Here is a 14741-nt window from a genome sequence, read left to right as displayed (position 1 = left end):
TCCGTCCACCCCCTCCCCTGTGTCTCTCTCTGTGTATAGGAAGAATGAACTGGGAATATGAAAACATACAGGTCACATTTTTCAAACCCAAAGTTAGGTTCCTTAATTGCTAGCTAGGCACTGTACCTAAGTGACCTGATTTTCACATGTGCTGAGCACCCAAAATCCCAGGCATACAGCATCTTTGAAATCTAGGTCCTCAGATCTGAGGAGTTTGGCCATAGGTAATAGAGTATTTTGATACGTACGCCAATAAAAATTCATACTGAATATGAGTCTTACATACAGACATATTTACATACTAGCATATATACAATTAGTTTATGGGTAAATGCTTTAAAAGCACCTCGGTGACTTAGGAGCCTATGTCCCATTTTCAAAAGTAGCCGAAGTCAAGAGGAATTGAAAGTTCTCAGTGATGAGAAGAAATGTGATATAATTGGCATTACTGAAATCTGGTGGGAAGATTCACATGATTGGAATGTTAAAAGCACCTGTCTCTAATGTGTGGAAAGCAAAGTTGTGTTGTTATGAGAGGACTTGGGAGTCATGCTGGAGGCCTCATGCAGCCTGTAGTAAATTATCATTTGAGTTTCTAAAAATTATAGATGATGATTTTCTGATACCAAAGGTATTGCACCCAACTCTATTTTGGATCTCATTATGATGGATAAAGGTGCATTTTTAAAGCATATTAGGAACAAAAGAAATCTATGCAATAGTATAGTGCTAGGCTCATTACTAGATGGAGGTGGTAAAATTGTTATTAATGATACAGAAAAGTGTTCAATAACTATTTCTGTTCTGTATTTGGAAAGAAGCAGGGGGATGTACTCCTATCACATGAAGAGGATGAAGTACTTTTTAGTCCATCCAGGATGTTAAACAACATCTACTAGTGATAAACGTTTTTAAATTGGCAGGCCTGGATAATTTGTACCCATGAGTCTTAAAAGAATTGGCTAAGGAGATGTCTGGCCCACTGATGTTAATTTTTAATACATCTTAGAATACCAGGGAAATTCCAAAAAACTGGAAGAGTGTTAATGTTGTGCCAATATTCAAAAAGGGCAAGCAAGATGGCCCAGACAACTATAGGCCGCTTAGCCTGACATCAGTCCCAGGCAAAATAATGGGAAAGCTTATATGGAATTCAGCTGATAAAGAATTAAAGAATAGGAATAGAATTAACACCAGTCAACATGGTTTTATAAAAAAAAGTTAGGTCTTGTCAAACAACCGGATTTTATTGTTTGATGAGATTACAAATTTGACTGATAAAGAAAATTGCATAGCTGTAGTAGACTTAGATTTTTGTAAGGTGTTTGACTTAGTACCGCATGATATTATTAAAAGATTAGCATTATACAATATCAATAAAGCACATGCTAAATGGACTGAAAACAGGCTAACAGACAGCTCATACAAATTAGTTATCAATGGGGATTTGTCATCAATTGAGAATGTTTCTGGTGGGTTTCTGCAGGGATTGTTATCAGACCAGACATTATTTAACGTCTTCTCAGTGATCTGGAACTAAATATAAAATCACTTCTGATAAAATTTGTGAATGACACAAAGTGGTAAATAATGAGCATAGGGCAGTCATGCAGAGCGATCTGGATCTCTTGGTAAGCTGAGCCTAGTCAAACAAAATGTTTTAATACAGCCAAATGCAAAGTTAGTTATACCTCTAGGGACAGAATGGGAGACTCTGTCTTGGAAAGGAGTCAGAAAGATTTGGGATCATATGACCAGCAACTGAACATGAGGTCCCAGGGTGATGTTGTGGCAAAAAGGGCTAGTGTGATCCTTGGATCTATACACAAGGATCCAGTGAGTAAATATAAAGGGATAACAAATTTTTTGGTTTGCTAGCAATTCTGAAAAAAAAATTAAATCATTTTGAGTGGAACCAAAAATAACATTTTTGACATTTTTGGCAAGTCAGAAAAAAATTATTTCAGGTCAAACAAACTGTTTCATCTAAACCAGAGCAAAACATTTTGCTTTGATTTTAAGCATTTTGAATTCTTTTCAAATTAAAAGTCATTTCAAATTAAAAAAATTGGAAAGTTTCATTTAAAAAATGTCAAAATGAAATTATTCCAAATTTTTCTTTTTCTACCAAAACAATGCAGCAAAATCACCACGAATTCACAAAATGTTTTGGTGTCACCAAATCTGCCTCCCACCCCCCCCCCCCCCAAAAAAAAAAGTTTTGGTCAAAAAATTACCCCAGTAATGAGTAAAAGTAGGGAAGCCCTTTTACCTCTGTACACAGCATTGGCAAGACCAAGACTAAAATGCTGCATCCACTGCTGGTGTCCATATTTTAAAAAGGATGTTGAAAAATTGGAGAGGGGCAGAAAAGACAAACAAAGATGATCTGAGGGCTGGAGAAAATGCCTTATTGCGAGAGACTTAAAAGAGCTCAATCTATCTAGCTTATCAAAAAGGAGATTAAGAGTTGACTTAATTACGGTATAAATATAAGTACGTTCCTGGGGAGAAAATAGCAGGTACTAAAAGGACTCTGTAATCTAGCAGAGAAAGGCCTAACAAGAACCAAGGGCCGGGAGCTGAAGCCTGACAAATTCCAATTGGAAATAAGGTGCAGATTTTTAACTGGGGGTGATTAACCATTGGAACAAACAGCCAGTGGAAGTGGTGCATTCCTTCTGAAATAGATGCTTGAACCAGACATAAGTTACTGGATTTAATACAGGGGTAACTGGGTTAAATTCTATGGCCTGTGATATACAGGAGGCCAGATTTGATGATCTAATGATCCCTGCCAGCCTTAAGGTCAGTAGATTTTGACTGGCAACTTGAACTCTTGCACATCCATTAGCCTCCATTTTAAACTCCCACATTCAGGGGCCTGTTTTTTCAGCACCCTACAGAGTTCCAGTTGAGGAGGGCTAGCCCAGATTCCCTGGGGAATCCATGAATGTCACCCCTGATATAGATAGATGGTCTCACTTTGCTCAATAGTGACCCATCAGTTTTCCAAAGGCCATGGGCTCCCAGATCTTTACATAGCATGGACCATATCTTGAGACAGAGAAAGAGTCTCCAGGACCCACCTCCCCCGTCGTTCATGATCACAGTGCCAGGGAGCAGGCCCGCGGGCATGGGATGTGGGGGCATGTGGGTGGGCAGGCTGCGAAATGACACCTAGGTCCAAGCCCCCTGGGCGAGGCCTGTGCCCAGAATCCCTGTGCTCAGGCGACTTGCTACGTGCGTCGCTGAACGATAGCAGCAGAGGGGCCTGTTTTCATGCTAAGTCATCTGCGGTTGAAAAACAGATCCATTGTGAGGAGATGGAAAATAGATTATATGAAATTGAATAAACATAGTTTCTTGGCTTCTGTTCAAATGAGTTTTTGCTTTTATACCAAAGCTTCTGCAATAGGAGACGTGAGGAGAAGCATATGGGGGGGGGAGCGGGAAGGGTCGCTGTCTTTTTCCTGCATAGTTCTGCTTGCTGGGTTCCTCGCTCCTCGGGGCTGTAGGATTCCTCCGTCCTGACACGTGTCTTGCTGGGGGGTGGGGTGAGTCACGCAGGTGTTTGTGTGAGCTCCAGGTGTCAGACAATCACACTATTGAACAGATTGGATAGGGAGGCGCGGACCGAGGGGTGGAGGGGAGAGAGAGGCTTTGCTAACAGATTAAAAGAACAAGGCCAAACAGCCTACTTGAGACCCACGGTTATTCAGTGCCCTGTGAAATGGAATTGACCCCACCGTCTTTATCTGCTGGCAGAGGAGAGATTAAGAAGGAAGGGCCACCTCCCTGGCTTGCTCCAGGTGCAAACCCAGAACGAGATGGGCTGCCTTTTCCATAATGGAGGTGCCGTCCCAGTCGGCGTATCGCCTGTAAATGGGAGAACTGCATGTGAAAGTGTTTCTGCTGCGTTCGTACTTACACACAGACACAGACACACACAGTGCAGTCTTGCTCCTTAGCCACCTGGCTTTGGAAATCTGGCCTTATATGGGGCCCTGCACGAAACAGCAAATCGGAACATTTTGCCAAAACCCAAATGATAAGATCTTTAAGAAAAATGCTCCCCCTACAGGCCAAGGGAAGAAATGGAACAGGCTTTTCGTTTTCTGTTTCTTTTCTTTTTTTCCCAGAGTACCTTATAAAGTAATGAGTTAGACGCCAGCCATGTGCAGCCCTCCTGTGCTCAGCGATAACGTGCCTATGGCCATAGCTATGAGAGCCTGCAGTGCTGAGAGAGCAGCCCTGAGGCTATTGCTCTGAGTGCCACTGGATCCTTAACTCCCTCCCGGCGAGCTTGTCTCAAAAGGAGGACGGGACCTGTGACACAGCCGGAAAACCCTGGTTACTGCATTGCCAGCTTTGGGTCGTAGCCCAAATGCCAGTAAAGAACTTGGCTTGTACCTCCTGTTCCAAGCTAAAGATGCACCAGAGAGACCAGCACAAAGTATCTATTCCTGATAATAGCTGGGCTCCTACAAATGAGCATCTAAGCGCTACTGTTACTGACAGCTGAGAGTCTTATTGAGTCGTCTGTTGCAAGTCCTGTTGCCTGATGCCATGGATTTATGGTTTAGCTGGTGACCATGGGGTCTCTGGACATGGGTCTGTTTTTATCACCTCAGTGCTCCTTTCAGCTACTTAGTTCTTCCGTCGTGAGGTTCTCAGTGGCATCACAAACCCTGAGCTTGGGTGGCTTGTCACCAAAGAAAGGGAGCTGCAATTTCCCTTCATGACAGCCTTCCACGCTGAACTTGTCGTTCCAACCCACACCTTGAATGTCTCACCTTGAAATGCTGCCTGTTTGCATTCCAGGTGACAGCAAACAGGCAGGTTGAATCATCACAACGACAGACTGATACTCTGGCGGAGGTTTCCCGTCGCGTGCTAATCTGATGGTTTATAGCAGCGTCCCTGACTCCGTAGCGCTCTTCACTTCTGACTCGCTCTCTGTCTCTAATGCACCATGCCCTCACATGTGTCCTGTTGGACAGTATTATATCAGCCATGTTTAATCCCCGACAATTTTAACATGTGGCTTTTAGCCTTTGTAGAATATTCAGGGCCTAGAGTTAGAGGTCATAAATCCAGACCCCGGGGTAAGTACCACTGGGATAATGTGATCAAACAGTAAAATCTCATCTGGTTGAAACACACAGCAACAGGCTTTTTCTGCAACTCACATAGCGGCCTGTGATGAAAAACCCACGCTTATGTGACATGGATTCACTATGTTCCAGCAAAATGCAATCCACTGAAAAGGGGTGTTGATGAAATTACATGTTCAGTTTTAAGTGGATGCTGTTGAAATAAAAATAATCCTATGCAGTGGAACACCCATTTTACAAACTAACTGGGGATTAAGGAGTTCATGGAATGGAAAGTTCATAAAATTTAACAACTCCAAATTGCGATAGGTCCACTTCATACGTTGCTGTCTACTGCACTGCATTGTTTTCTTCTTGTTCTTCCAACTTCTTCAGAATGATTTCCAATGCATTGAAAGATCGCAATGTGAAGGGATGTCAACTTGCTCTTCATTGACATCATTTTCACTCTGATTACCCCCTCCTCCGCCCAGTCAGGAAAAATGGTTCATAAGCTTGGTGCTGATAAAATCGAGTGAGGTTCTGTTATGTTCCCTGTGTTATTACTAGCACCTAAGCTTCTTAAACCTGGATTTTTTAAACTCATAAACTTTCCGTCATTTCCTTTTGCATTTCATTCCTCTTGGAAAGTGACATGAGATCGATGGCTTCCATGCCGGGTTTCTTTTCATTTGTAGTTCTATTCCCCTTCTCTTTCTCCAACACCTGTTGTGTTTCCAACACTGCAAGGGAATAGTTAAAATTTGAACATACTGTTTTCCGTATGAAGTGGTGCTGGGTTTTGTAGCTTTATTTGTGCATGTGTAACTGCCTTGTGAACTCCCCTCTAAACAAAGCCCAAGACAGGAATAAACATGTAGGGCTTTGAGACACCCCCAGAATGCATCTGGAAATTAATTTTGAGCCCGATCCTGCACAGTTTCCATGCCCTCCAAGCTCAAATGGGACTGATGAGGAGGAGGGAAAGGAAAACACCATGAATGTTTAAGCAAAGTGAGCAATGAGAGGTTCCAAATTGCCATTGGCAGCGCACTGTCTGTGCAATGTGCAATGCAGGCCAAGTGCCTTTGCACTGTCACTTTCATGTCCCTCTGCGGAAAATACGTCCCCCCAAAAGAACTGAATCTAAACTCCCATTGTACTTTGCCTTTCCCTGTCTTGCACCTAGGCTTTGGGAACCTGAGCGCAGCTCTGAGTGCTCAGCTGCAGAAGTCAGGGTTGGCAGTGGGCTGTCAGTATGCACAGCCCCTTTGGCTGCATTGACCTGGGAGCAGGCTGCTTTAGTGTCTTGCTGAAGCTTATCTGTTCTCTACACAACCAAGGCCAGCAGCTGATTAGGATTTTGCCTGTTTCCTTTCACACATTTCCCTTTGATACCCGTATCTCTGCAGCTTTAGAAAAGCACTGAGGCGGGGGCAGGTGGGCCAGAGGTCGGCGCACACTGTTCCCAGCATTAGTGAAGCCGCTGGAACGTGCATTGTGTCAAGGTGCTAGGTACAGGAGATCAGGTGAGTGATAGCTGCTTGAGAAGGCTCTTTTGTACTTTGTTTGTTCCGCCTTCGCACTGTATTTCCTCCTCAGCTCTGTGCCTTTCGGACTCCCCAGACAGCTGCCGGGTTGGCTGGTTTGAGTGAGTTGCTGACCCTGGAGGAGCCAGGCATTTGCACTGCAAGAGGTTTTAGTGCAGTAGAGGAGACTCACAAGAGGGATCCAGCAATTGGGGACCATGCTAGAGCAGCACAACATAGTGGTGGGGCGGTATCGGGAGTGTGAACAAACGGCCCCAGAAGGCAAACCCGATGCCAGGAATCTTGGCCCCATGCCTTTACCTACTGGGCTAGGGGTGTGGCTTTATTCAGGGCTTGTCTGCACTTGAGGGGGTTGCACTGCTGTAGCTGCCCTAATGCAGAGAGCCCAATTTGACACAAGGGGGTGCTGTGCTGGTGTGAGTCACTGTTCATGCTAGTGTGGTGTGTCTGCACTAGGGTCTTGCACTAGTGCATTTACATCCGTGAAAAATCCCCAGTCTTCGGAACCATACCTGTCAGTCAGAAAATAGACGTGCTAGGATCTGCTGAACTGACTGAGTTCCCTTCCTGAGAGCAGGGAGGAGTGTAAAACCAGGGCTTCCCCACTTACGGCTGCTGAGAACCTGGTTTTACCCCACTGTCCACAGACAGGCCCAGGGCTGTGTGCCAAGCCTCACAGCCAATGCCCCTGTATACAAATCAGCTGTATGGGGAGACCAGTTATTCATCTAGCTAGCCCACTGCACACAAACACCTGTTTCGGGCATGCAGTTGTGCTAAATGCGAATGCAAATCAATGGCACCACTGTAACACCATTTTGGATGCGCAATTGCTCATGCATATTTTTGAATGTCAAGCCCTAAAAGCCTCCTGACGTTAAAAGCCCAATGGTATTTCCCCCCCAGAATCAATGATGTTAAGCTATTCTCAGCATCCCAGCCAACATGGAGAGTCTTCAGATATGTTAAGGGCTGTTATAATTAGATTGTGCTCAGTTGTTCTCCACGCCCACTGAAGGTAGGACCACAAGTAATGGGCTTAATCTACAGCAAAGGAGATTTAGGTTAGATATTGGAAAACCTTTCTAATTCTAAGGGTGGCTGAGCTCTGGAATAGGCCTCCAAGGGAGGTTCTGGAATCCCTGTCTTGGGAGGTTTTTAAGAACAAATTGGACAAACACCGGCCAGGGATGGTCAAGGTTTACCTGGTCCTGCCTCAGAACCCGGGGCTGGACTTGATGACCTCTGAACGTCCCTTCCAGCCCTACATTTCCAGCAGTGGTAGCATTTTGGTGGTGTGCTGTATTTGATCCGTGTATTGGGCATCTTGACAGCGCCTGTGTTTTTTGTCCCTCAGCGACCTCTCAGTGCAAGATCCTGAAGTGTAACTCTGAGTTCTGGGCGGCCACATCTGGCTCTCACCACCTGGGCACGGAGGAGGCACCAGAGTTCTGCACGGCTCTCCGCACCTACGCCCACTGCACCCGCCGCACGGCTCGTACCTGTAGAGGGGACCTGGCCTACCACTCTGCCGTTCATGGCATAGATGACCTCATGGTCCAACACAACTGCTCCAAAGATGGCCCCACCTCGCAGCCCCGCCTCCGAACACTGCCCCCCGGGGACAGCCAGGAGCGCTCCGACAGCCCCGAGATCTGCCACTATGAGAAGAGCTTTCACAAGCACTCAGCCCCCCCAAACTACACCCACTGCGGGCTCTTTGGGGACCCCCACCTCAGGACTTTCACAGACAGCTTCCAGACCTGCAAAGTGCAGGGGGCTTGGCCACTCATAGACAATAATTACCTGAATGTCCAGGTCACCAACACGCCAGTGCTACCTGGGTCCTCAGCGACTGCAACGACCAAGGTAAAGGCATGGGGCGGCTTGGCTGCCCCGTGGGGGATGGTGACGTTCTGACAGTGTTCCCTTGGGGTCACCCTTTTAATCACTTTCTCTCCCACTGCCACCCACAAAAGGGTCCCAAAAAGCTGGTGAGTCTCATCCACTAGTGCCAGGTTATTCAGCGGATTGAGACAGAGTCCGAGCCCAGCACAAGTACAGAGTCCGGGCCAGAAAATCAAGCCCCTCTCCCTGGTTCCCCACTCCCCACCTCCCTTAGATGGACTCTGGTTTCTCACCACCGCATCTGGCCCCCCTCAGATTGCTGAGCATCATCAGAGGAGATGTATCATCCCTGGCGTAGGTCTGGGTTGCGAAGAAAGGGACAGATCATGAAAGGGGCAGGCCCAGGGATCTAAGGCTGGCAGCAGCCCCTGAAGGGCAAACCACAAACACACACGTCTCTCCCTTTTGCCCTTCCCCATGGCATTGCAGCTGCAGTTGTGTTCCAGACCCCCCTCCCCCCCCCCGCCAGATTCCTTTGCAGGGCACTGCGACACTCCCATTCAGGGATGGGAACAGGAGGCGGATGACAAGGTGCCAGAGATGGCTGGCAACAAGTAAAACTCGCTGAACCCGCCCTCCTGTTTATTTTGTGGCCTGTGCAAAGTGGCAGAGATGGCAGCTGAAGGAGCCTGCAGAGCAGGGTGAAAACTCACCTTCTTGCCAAGGCCCCCACTGCGAGAGAGAGAGATCCAGTGCTCTTTGTGCACATTGCCTGTCCTGTCTAGTTGTCCCAGGTCCTGCACTCAGCTGCAGGGGGGTGGGCAGATAACGAGCAGTTTGTTGGTTGCAGAAGAACGATGCTGCTATTTGTGTCTCTCTGCAGAGACCCCCACCGGGTGGGGGGGAATTCAGCCCCGTAGGTTAGTGGCTTCCTTGGCTGTGTCCTTTTAATTTTGAAGCGAATGGCGTGCCAGGCTGACAGCGCTGCGGCTAGAAGCCCTCTCTTCATTTCCAGAGCAGGCTGAGCAGGGGGAGATCTCTCCGTATTGCCTCAAAGCCGGATGGGCAGGCGCTATCTGGAGAGGAGAGCGAGTCGCTCAGTATCCAAGGCCAGGTTTCAACTTGGCCTCTCTGGTGCCTCTGCCATCGAGGGGGCGAGTGAGTGCCAGCTGTGATGGGAACAGGACACACACAATGCGTTTCATGTGTGCCACCACACAGCCGTAGGGTGGTCACCTCTGTTGCTCTCTGCTGACCAGCATTTGATTTGAAGCAGTCACCATAAGGTGAAAGGCTCCCTGCCCAGTCTGCCTGAACCATCCGGCCCCAGCTCGACTCCAAACCCTCTCATCCATCCACCCCCTCACAACCAACCACGGTTTTAATGCCAGAGGAGAAGAAAACCTGGTGGAAGTGGGGGAGCCTCAGGGATCATGTTCCCTTGTCACCATCTCCACACCGCTCTGGCTGTCTGGGTGTGGTGGTGTCCCCAGTGGCTAGTCCCCCGGGGAGGATAAGTCACCTGACGTGCTGTAGGACCGATGACGAGTAAGAGAGAGTGTTGGCTGACATGGGAAAGCCTGTGGTTTGGAGCTGAAGAGCTGGGTTTCTAGTGCTGGCTTCCCAGCTGCTTTAGCTAGTAATTGTGTCTGTGGTCAGGACGAGGCATTTTGTGGGGCGCAGTCTGTTCTCACTGCGCTGTGGCAGCCAAGATAAATGTTCTCCAGGGACCGGGTGCAGCACAGAGTAAATCCAGTGGCAAATGCCCAGTTGTAGCACAATGGAACTCAAAGTGACACGGCTTAAGTGTTAAATTTGGCTTCTGCTTGAGGACGGCTCTGGAGCTGAGGGACACTGTGGCTGAATTCCTCTTTGCTGCATGAGTGCTAAAGCTGGAAGGGAACACATTTCAGTTACCCTGATCCAGAGGAAGGTAGGGTGGCTGGTGAGAAGGGATCTGCTTGCTTAGCAGGCCTTGGGGGAGCACCGATCCATGTCTGGCCCTTTTCACAGTACTCCTGGGGTGACTGAGGAGAGGGTTTGCCACCATCCCTGTTTAAAGGGGGAAGCTTCACAGTTTCAATGAGGGCTGGCCTGCAGCTTGCAGGGCCCTTAGGTCCTGGAACTTATTTGGGGCGCTGCACCATGTTGCGTCAAGACCGTGGTGCTGAGAAGTGATGAGTCATTGCTCAGGGTGGCAACTCAGCAAGTTTACCCAGCAGGAAGAGCTGTTGGAACAGGCAGCCCTCGCTCCGCAGGTTGGCTCCAAGGCAGATGGTGTCTGTGTGCAACCAGGCTTTTGCTCTGGTGCTGTTCACTGGAGCAGGGTGTTCTCAGCGAGAGGATACAACCTCCAGTAACCTGGTGCATACCTGCCAACACCTGAAAGTTTTAATAGAGATATCTGGCGAGGAAAACAGGGACACACCTTTTAACTCCACTTAAACCCTTCAGACTAAGAGAGTATTCTGCAGGGGCAAAGAAATGGGCCCTATGCTGCTGCCAAAACAGGGCCTGGGGTGGCTGGTATTTTGTGGATAGCCTCGGCTGTTCTAGGAAGTATTACCTAGAATTCCCCGCTGTTCCCACCACCAGTTCAGCTCCATCAGTGGTACCCACTTTGGCTCCAGGAGGCTGCGGGGATTTTAAGCCCTGTGTTGTGTAAACCTGTGCTGAGCAGGGGTGGAGGCTGATCTGTGCTACAGCTCCCCCGTTGCTGTACTAAGTGGGACTGAACTGGTGGGAGCAGCAATGGGAAATCTGGGGCAGAATGGCTGGTGCAGATCCCCCCGAGGGGGAGAGCCAAGGGGAATGCCGGGGCCCCACTGGGAGCCATTTGAAATTGGCTTTTGTTCCAGAAGCAATGTAAATAAATAGCAGGATGGATCCAAATGTCCCAGGAGTCAGATCTAGGAGCCTGGTTGTCAGCTGTGTATTTTAGATCCAGATTGGAACTTCACTGAGGTTTTGAGAGCACTGTGATTCAGACACATCCCTAATAAATAGACTCCGTATAAGCTCTAAACTCCCTGTAAGCTCTCCCATAAGGTATTAAAACCTGCTGTAGCCTGACAGGGAAATCCCAGCTAGAGAGAGGGGGTCAGCCTGAGCACAGAACTGGGAGCCAGGAACACCTGGGAGTCTAACCGCCATCTTGCTGCGTGGTCTTGAGCAAGTCCCTTTTCCTCTCTGTGGTCGTACCACATGGAGCTGGATACCCCTCTGGCTCACAGGCTTGTCAAAGGGGCCTGTAGTGAATTGAAGAAGGGAAGCATGCGCTAAGTGTAAAGAACAATAGGTCAGTGGCTTGGGGACATGATACATATTAGTTGGGGCTAAACAATGGACTCTTCTCTCCCTCCCCCTCTGCTCCCAGGTCTCAGGGTCACAGCTCAGCTCCAACAAGCAACTTCTGTGGGATTTGGCAGCATGACCTTTGGGTTCTAGTCCTGTCTCTGGTTCCTTCCTGTGTGTAGCTGATATGCCCCTTGATGCCTGTAGGCTGAAGCCTGGTGGCCTTATGCATTAGAGAGGGAAATCTCGTAGTAACTCTGTGCTTGTGGAATTTAAAATGCCCCAAAAGACTGATTCTCCGTGTTCCAAACCGCTTCTGGAGGCACGTGGTGGTGGTTGATGAATGAACCAGTCAGGCCTAAACCCCCTTGTACTCATTAATGAGATGTACTGGTGACCAAGCTCAGTGGGTTATCAGCACTGGTTAATGCCCCTTTCTCTCCCCCCTATCCCCTCACAGCTCACCATCATCTTCAAGAGCTTCCAGGAGTGTGTGGACCAGAAAGTGTACCAGGCGGAGATGGACGAGCTCCCAGCTGCCTTCGCTGACGGCTCCAAGAATGGCGGTGACAAGCATGGCGCCAACAGCCTGAAGATCACCGAGAAGGTGTCTGGCCAGCACATCGAGATCCAAGCCAAGTACATCGGTACCACCATTGTGGTGAGGCAGGTGGGGCATTACCTCACCTTCGCCGTGCGCATGCCCGAGGAGGTAGTGAACGCCGTGGAGGACAGGGACAACCAGGGCCTTTACCTCTGCCTCCGGGGCTGCCCGCTTAACCAACAGATTGACTTCCAGACCTTCCGCTCTGCTCAGGGCACGGAAGGCCGGGCTCGCAGGAAAGGGCCCAGCCTCGTCTCCTCCCCCGAGTTCTTCACCTACGAAACGGCCATGGTCAAGTGCCGGGAGAAGCTCCCTGTGGAGGACCTGTACTTCCAGTCCTGCGTCTTCGACCTCCTGACCACGGGGGATGTCAACTTCACTCTGGCAGCTTATTACGCTTTCGAGGACGTGAAGATGCTTCATTCCAACAAGGACAAGCTGCACCTCTATGAAAGGACACGGGAGCTGAGCCCAGGAAACACAGCCCCCTCGGGGCATCCCCGAACCCTCCCTGCCCTCTGGGTGGCGCTGGTGTGTCTGAGTCAGTGCTGGTCAGTGTTCCTATAGATGTGACCTCGGTTGCGGGGGGAAGAGCTCAGCAGGAGGGGATGACGGTCTGTGCTGGATGAGGAGAGGTTGAACAGCAGGTCCGGCTGGGAGCTAAAGAATCAGCCCCTGTCCTCAGAGTTAGACTCCCTGGAACGCCATAGGCCTGCCCCAGAGAGCAGCCAGACCTCATATAGCCCTTCCCCAGCTCACCCTCTCCTCTTCATGCAGGTGAGGAGGGTGGGATGCCCCCGCCTCCTTCTAGTGCTCCCTCGTGGTACTGCAAACGGTTGTGGTGACTGTGATGTTGGCATTTGTGAAAGTGACTTCATGTTAGGAGAGTTGGCAGCTGCTGCCTGGGAGGAGGGGAGAGCGCCCCAGCTGGTCAGGATGGCGTGCTGGCGAGATGGGCCCATGCCTAGAGACCATCACAGGACACAGAGACAGGCTGGCCTCTGATTTTCACACCCGCTTTGCTCACGCAAATGACTCCACCTGCTAAAGGGCTCACACCCCCCAACCCCACCCTACGACTGTGTATGCAAACAGCTGGTGGTACGCACCTAAGCGGGGCCCACTCACCCTTGGGGCTCAGCCGGCTGCCTGTGCAAATGCAGGTGCTAAACACCAGACAGAGGAGCTACAACGGTGCCCTCCGGGCGCTGGACTCACACCCACACGGAGAGAGGGTGCAGGGGCGGGCAGTTGGCTGGAATGGTATCTGTCCCTTATTAAAGACCCTGCTCCCCCAGCACCCAGTTCCCTGCAGGTGTCTGAGGCGCACAGTACATCTTTCGCTGATGGGCACCATTCCGGGGGCTGTGGGGGAGTCAGTCACTGATTATATTTGCTGTGCTTCACAGGGCATCTGGGAGCTAATAGGATCTGGGAAATCCCATCCTGGCACATTAACGCTCTGATTCACTTCATAGCCACGAGGTTTTGAATCCTTTGGGCCCTCCCTGCCCTGCCTCCTCGCCTCAGAGATGCAAAGGGAGAAACCTGGCCAGTATTCGAGTGGTTTCTGTCATTTGCCTTTGGCCTCCTCCCAGCATTTGAAGTGCTCCTTGTGACGTGGCCCTTTGATTCCCTTAGCTCCCAGGGGGCTCAGGCAAAGCGAGGCGGGAGGTGCCAGTGATCTCCCAGATTTGTACTTCAGGGTGACCAGTCACACCTCCTCAAGCCCCTCACTGACAGGCTGGAGTGTCGCCACTCTAGCCCTGTCCCTCTTCATCACACAGGAGGGCAGCTGTGGGGTTGGGGCAAAGCTCTAAGAAAGGCAGTGCCCAGGGAGTGCGGGGGGGAGTTTTGCTTGTTTGCTGCTAAGCACCTGCTCCTCTCCGAGTGATCTCATTTCAGACCGGTTGCACCTTAGTTCTTCCTGGCTCGATTCTGAGGAAGGCACTGTTTGAAAATCCAGCCAGGGCAGGCCCTGAGAAATCCCAGGTGTCCAAAGGCTCTGTTCCCTGGCAGTAAACAATCAATAATCTCCTCTACTAGGATGGAGTGCCCCTTCCCCTTCTCTGTGTTCTTCTGGGATTTGCCTGATGGTTTGCTCAGCAAATGACAAGACCATCTGTACCTCAGCCTGGAGCTGGGACACCTCTGGGGGAATGCTCCATCGTTCCCACAGCACGAATTTCCCAGAGATCTCCCCAGAAGTGCAGGTAGATCACTGGGACAACAAGCGATCATGGATGGTCTCTTGACGGCACCCAAAGAGGACTGAATGTGTGACGTGCCCTGCAGCGCATACAAACTAGCGCCACATGGCAGCCTCCTGTAAAATACTCGAGGGTGGGA

General features: G+C 49.7%; 1 protein-coding gene across 1 annotated transcript in view; it reads left to right on the top strand.

The window, feature by feature from the left end:
- RGMA (repulsive guidance molecule BMP co-receptor a) overlaps positions 1–12959 on the top strand; it is a 31429-nt gene extending 18470 nt beyond the window's left edge. Inside the window, exons 3-4 of the mRNA XM_077828722.1 lie at positions 8004–8515; positions 12249–12959. Of these exons, the coding sequence (XP_077684848.1) occupies positions 8004–8515; positions 12249–12959 (1223 nt within the window). The remainder of the gene's footprint in view (positions 1–8003; positions 8516–12248) is intronic.
- Positions 12960–14741: the final 1782 nt, after the last annotated feature.

This window comes from Eretmochelys imbricata, chromosome 10, assembly GCF_965152235.1.
Source record: "Eretmochelys imbricata isolate rEreImb1 chromosome 10, rEreImb1.hap1, whole genome shotgun sequence".
NCBI classification, from domain to species: Eukaryota; Metazoa; Chordata; order Testudines; family Cheloniidae; genus Eretmochelys; species Eretmochelys imbricata.
The sequence above is the reverse complement of the archived record's forward strand: the minus strand, read 5'-3'. Positions and strand labels throughout refer to the sequence as shown.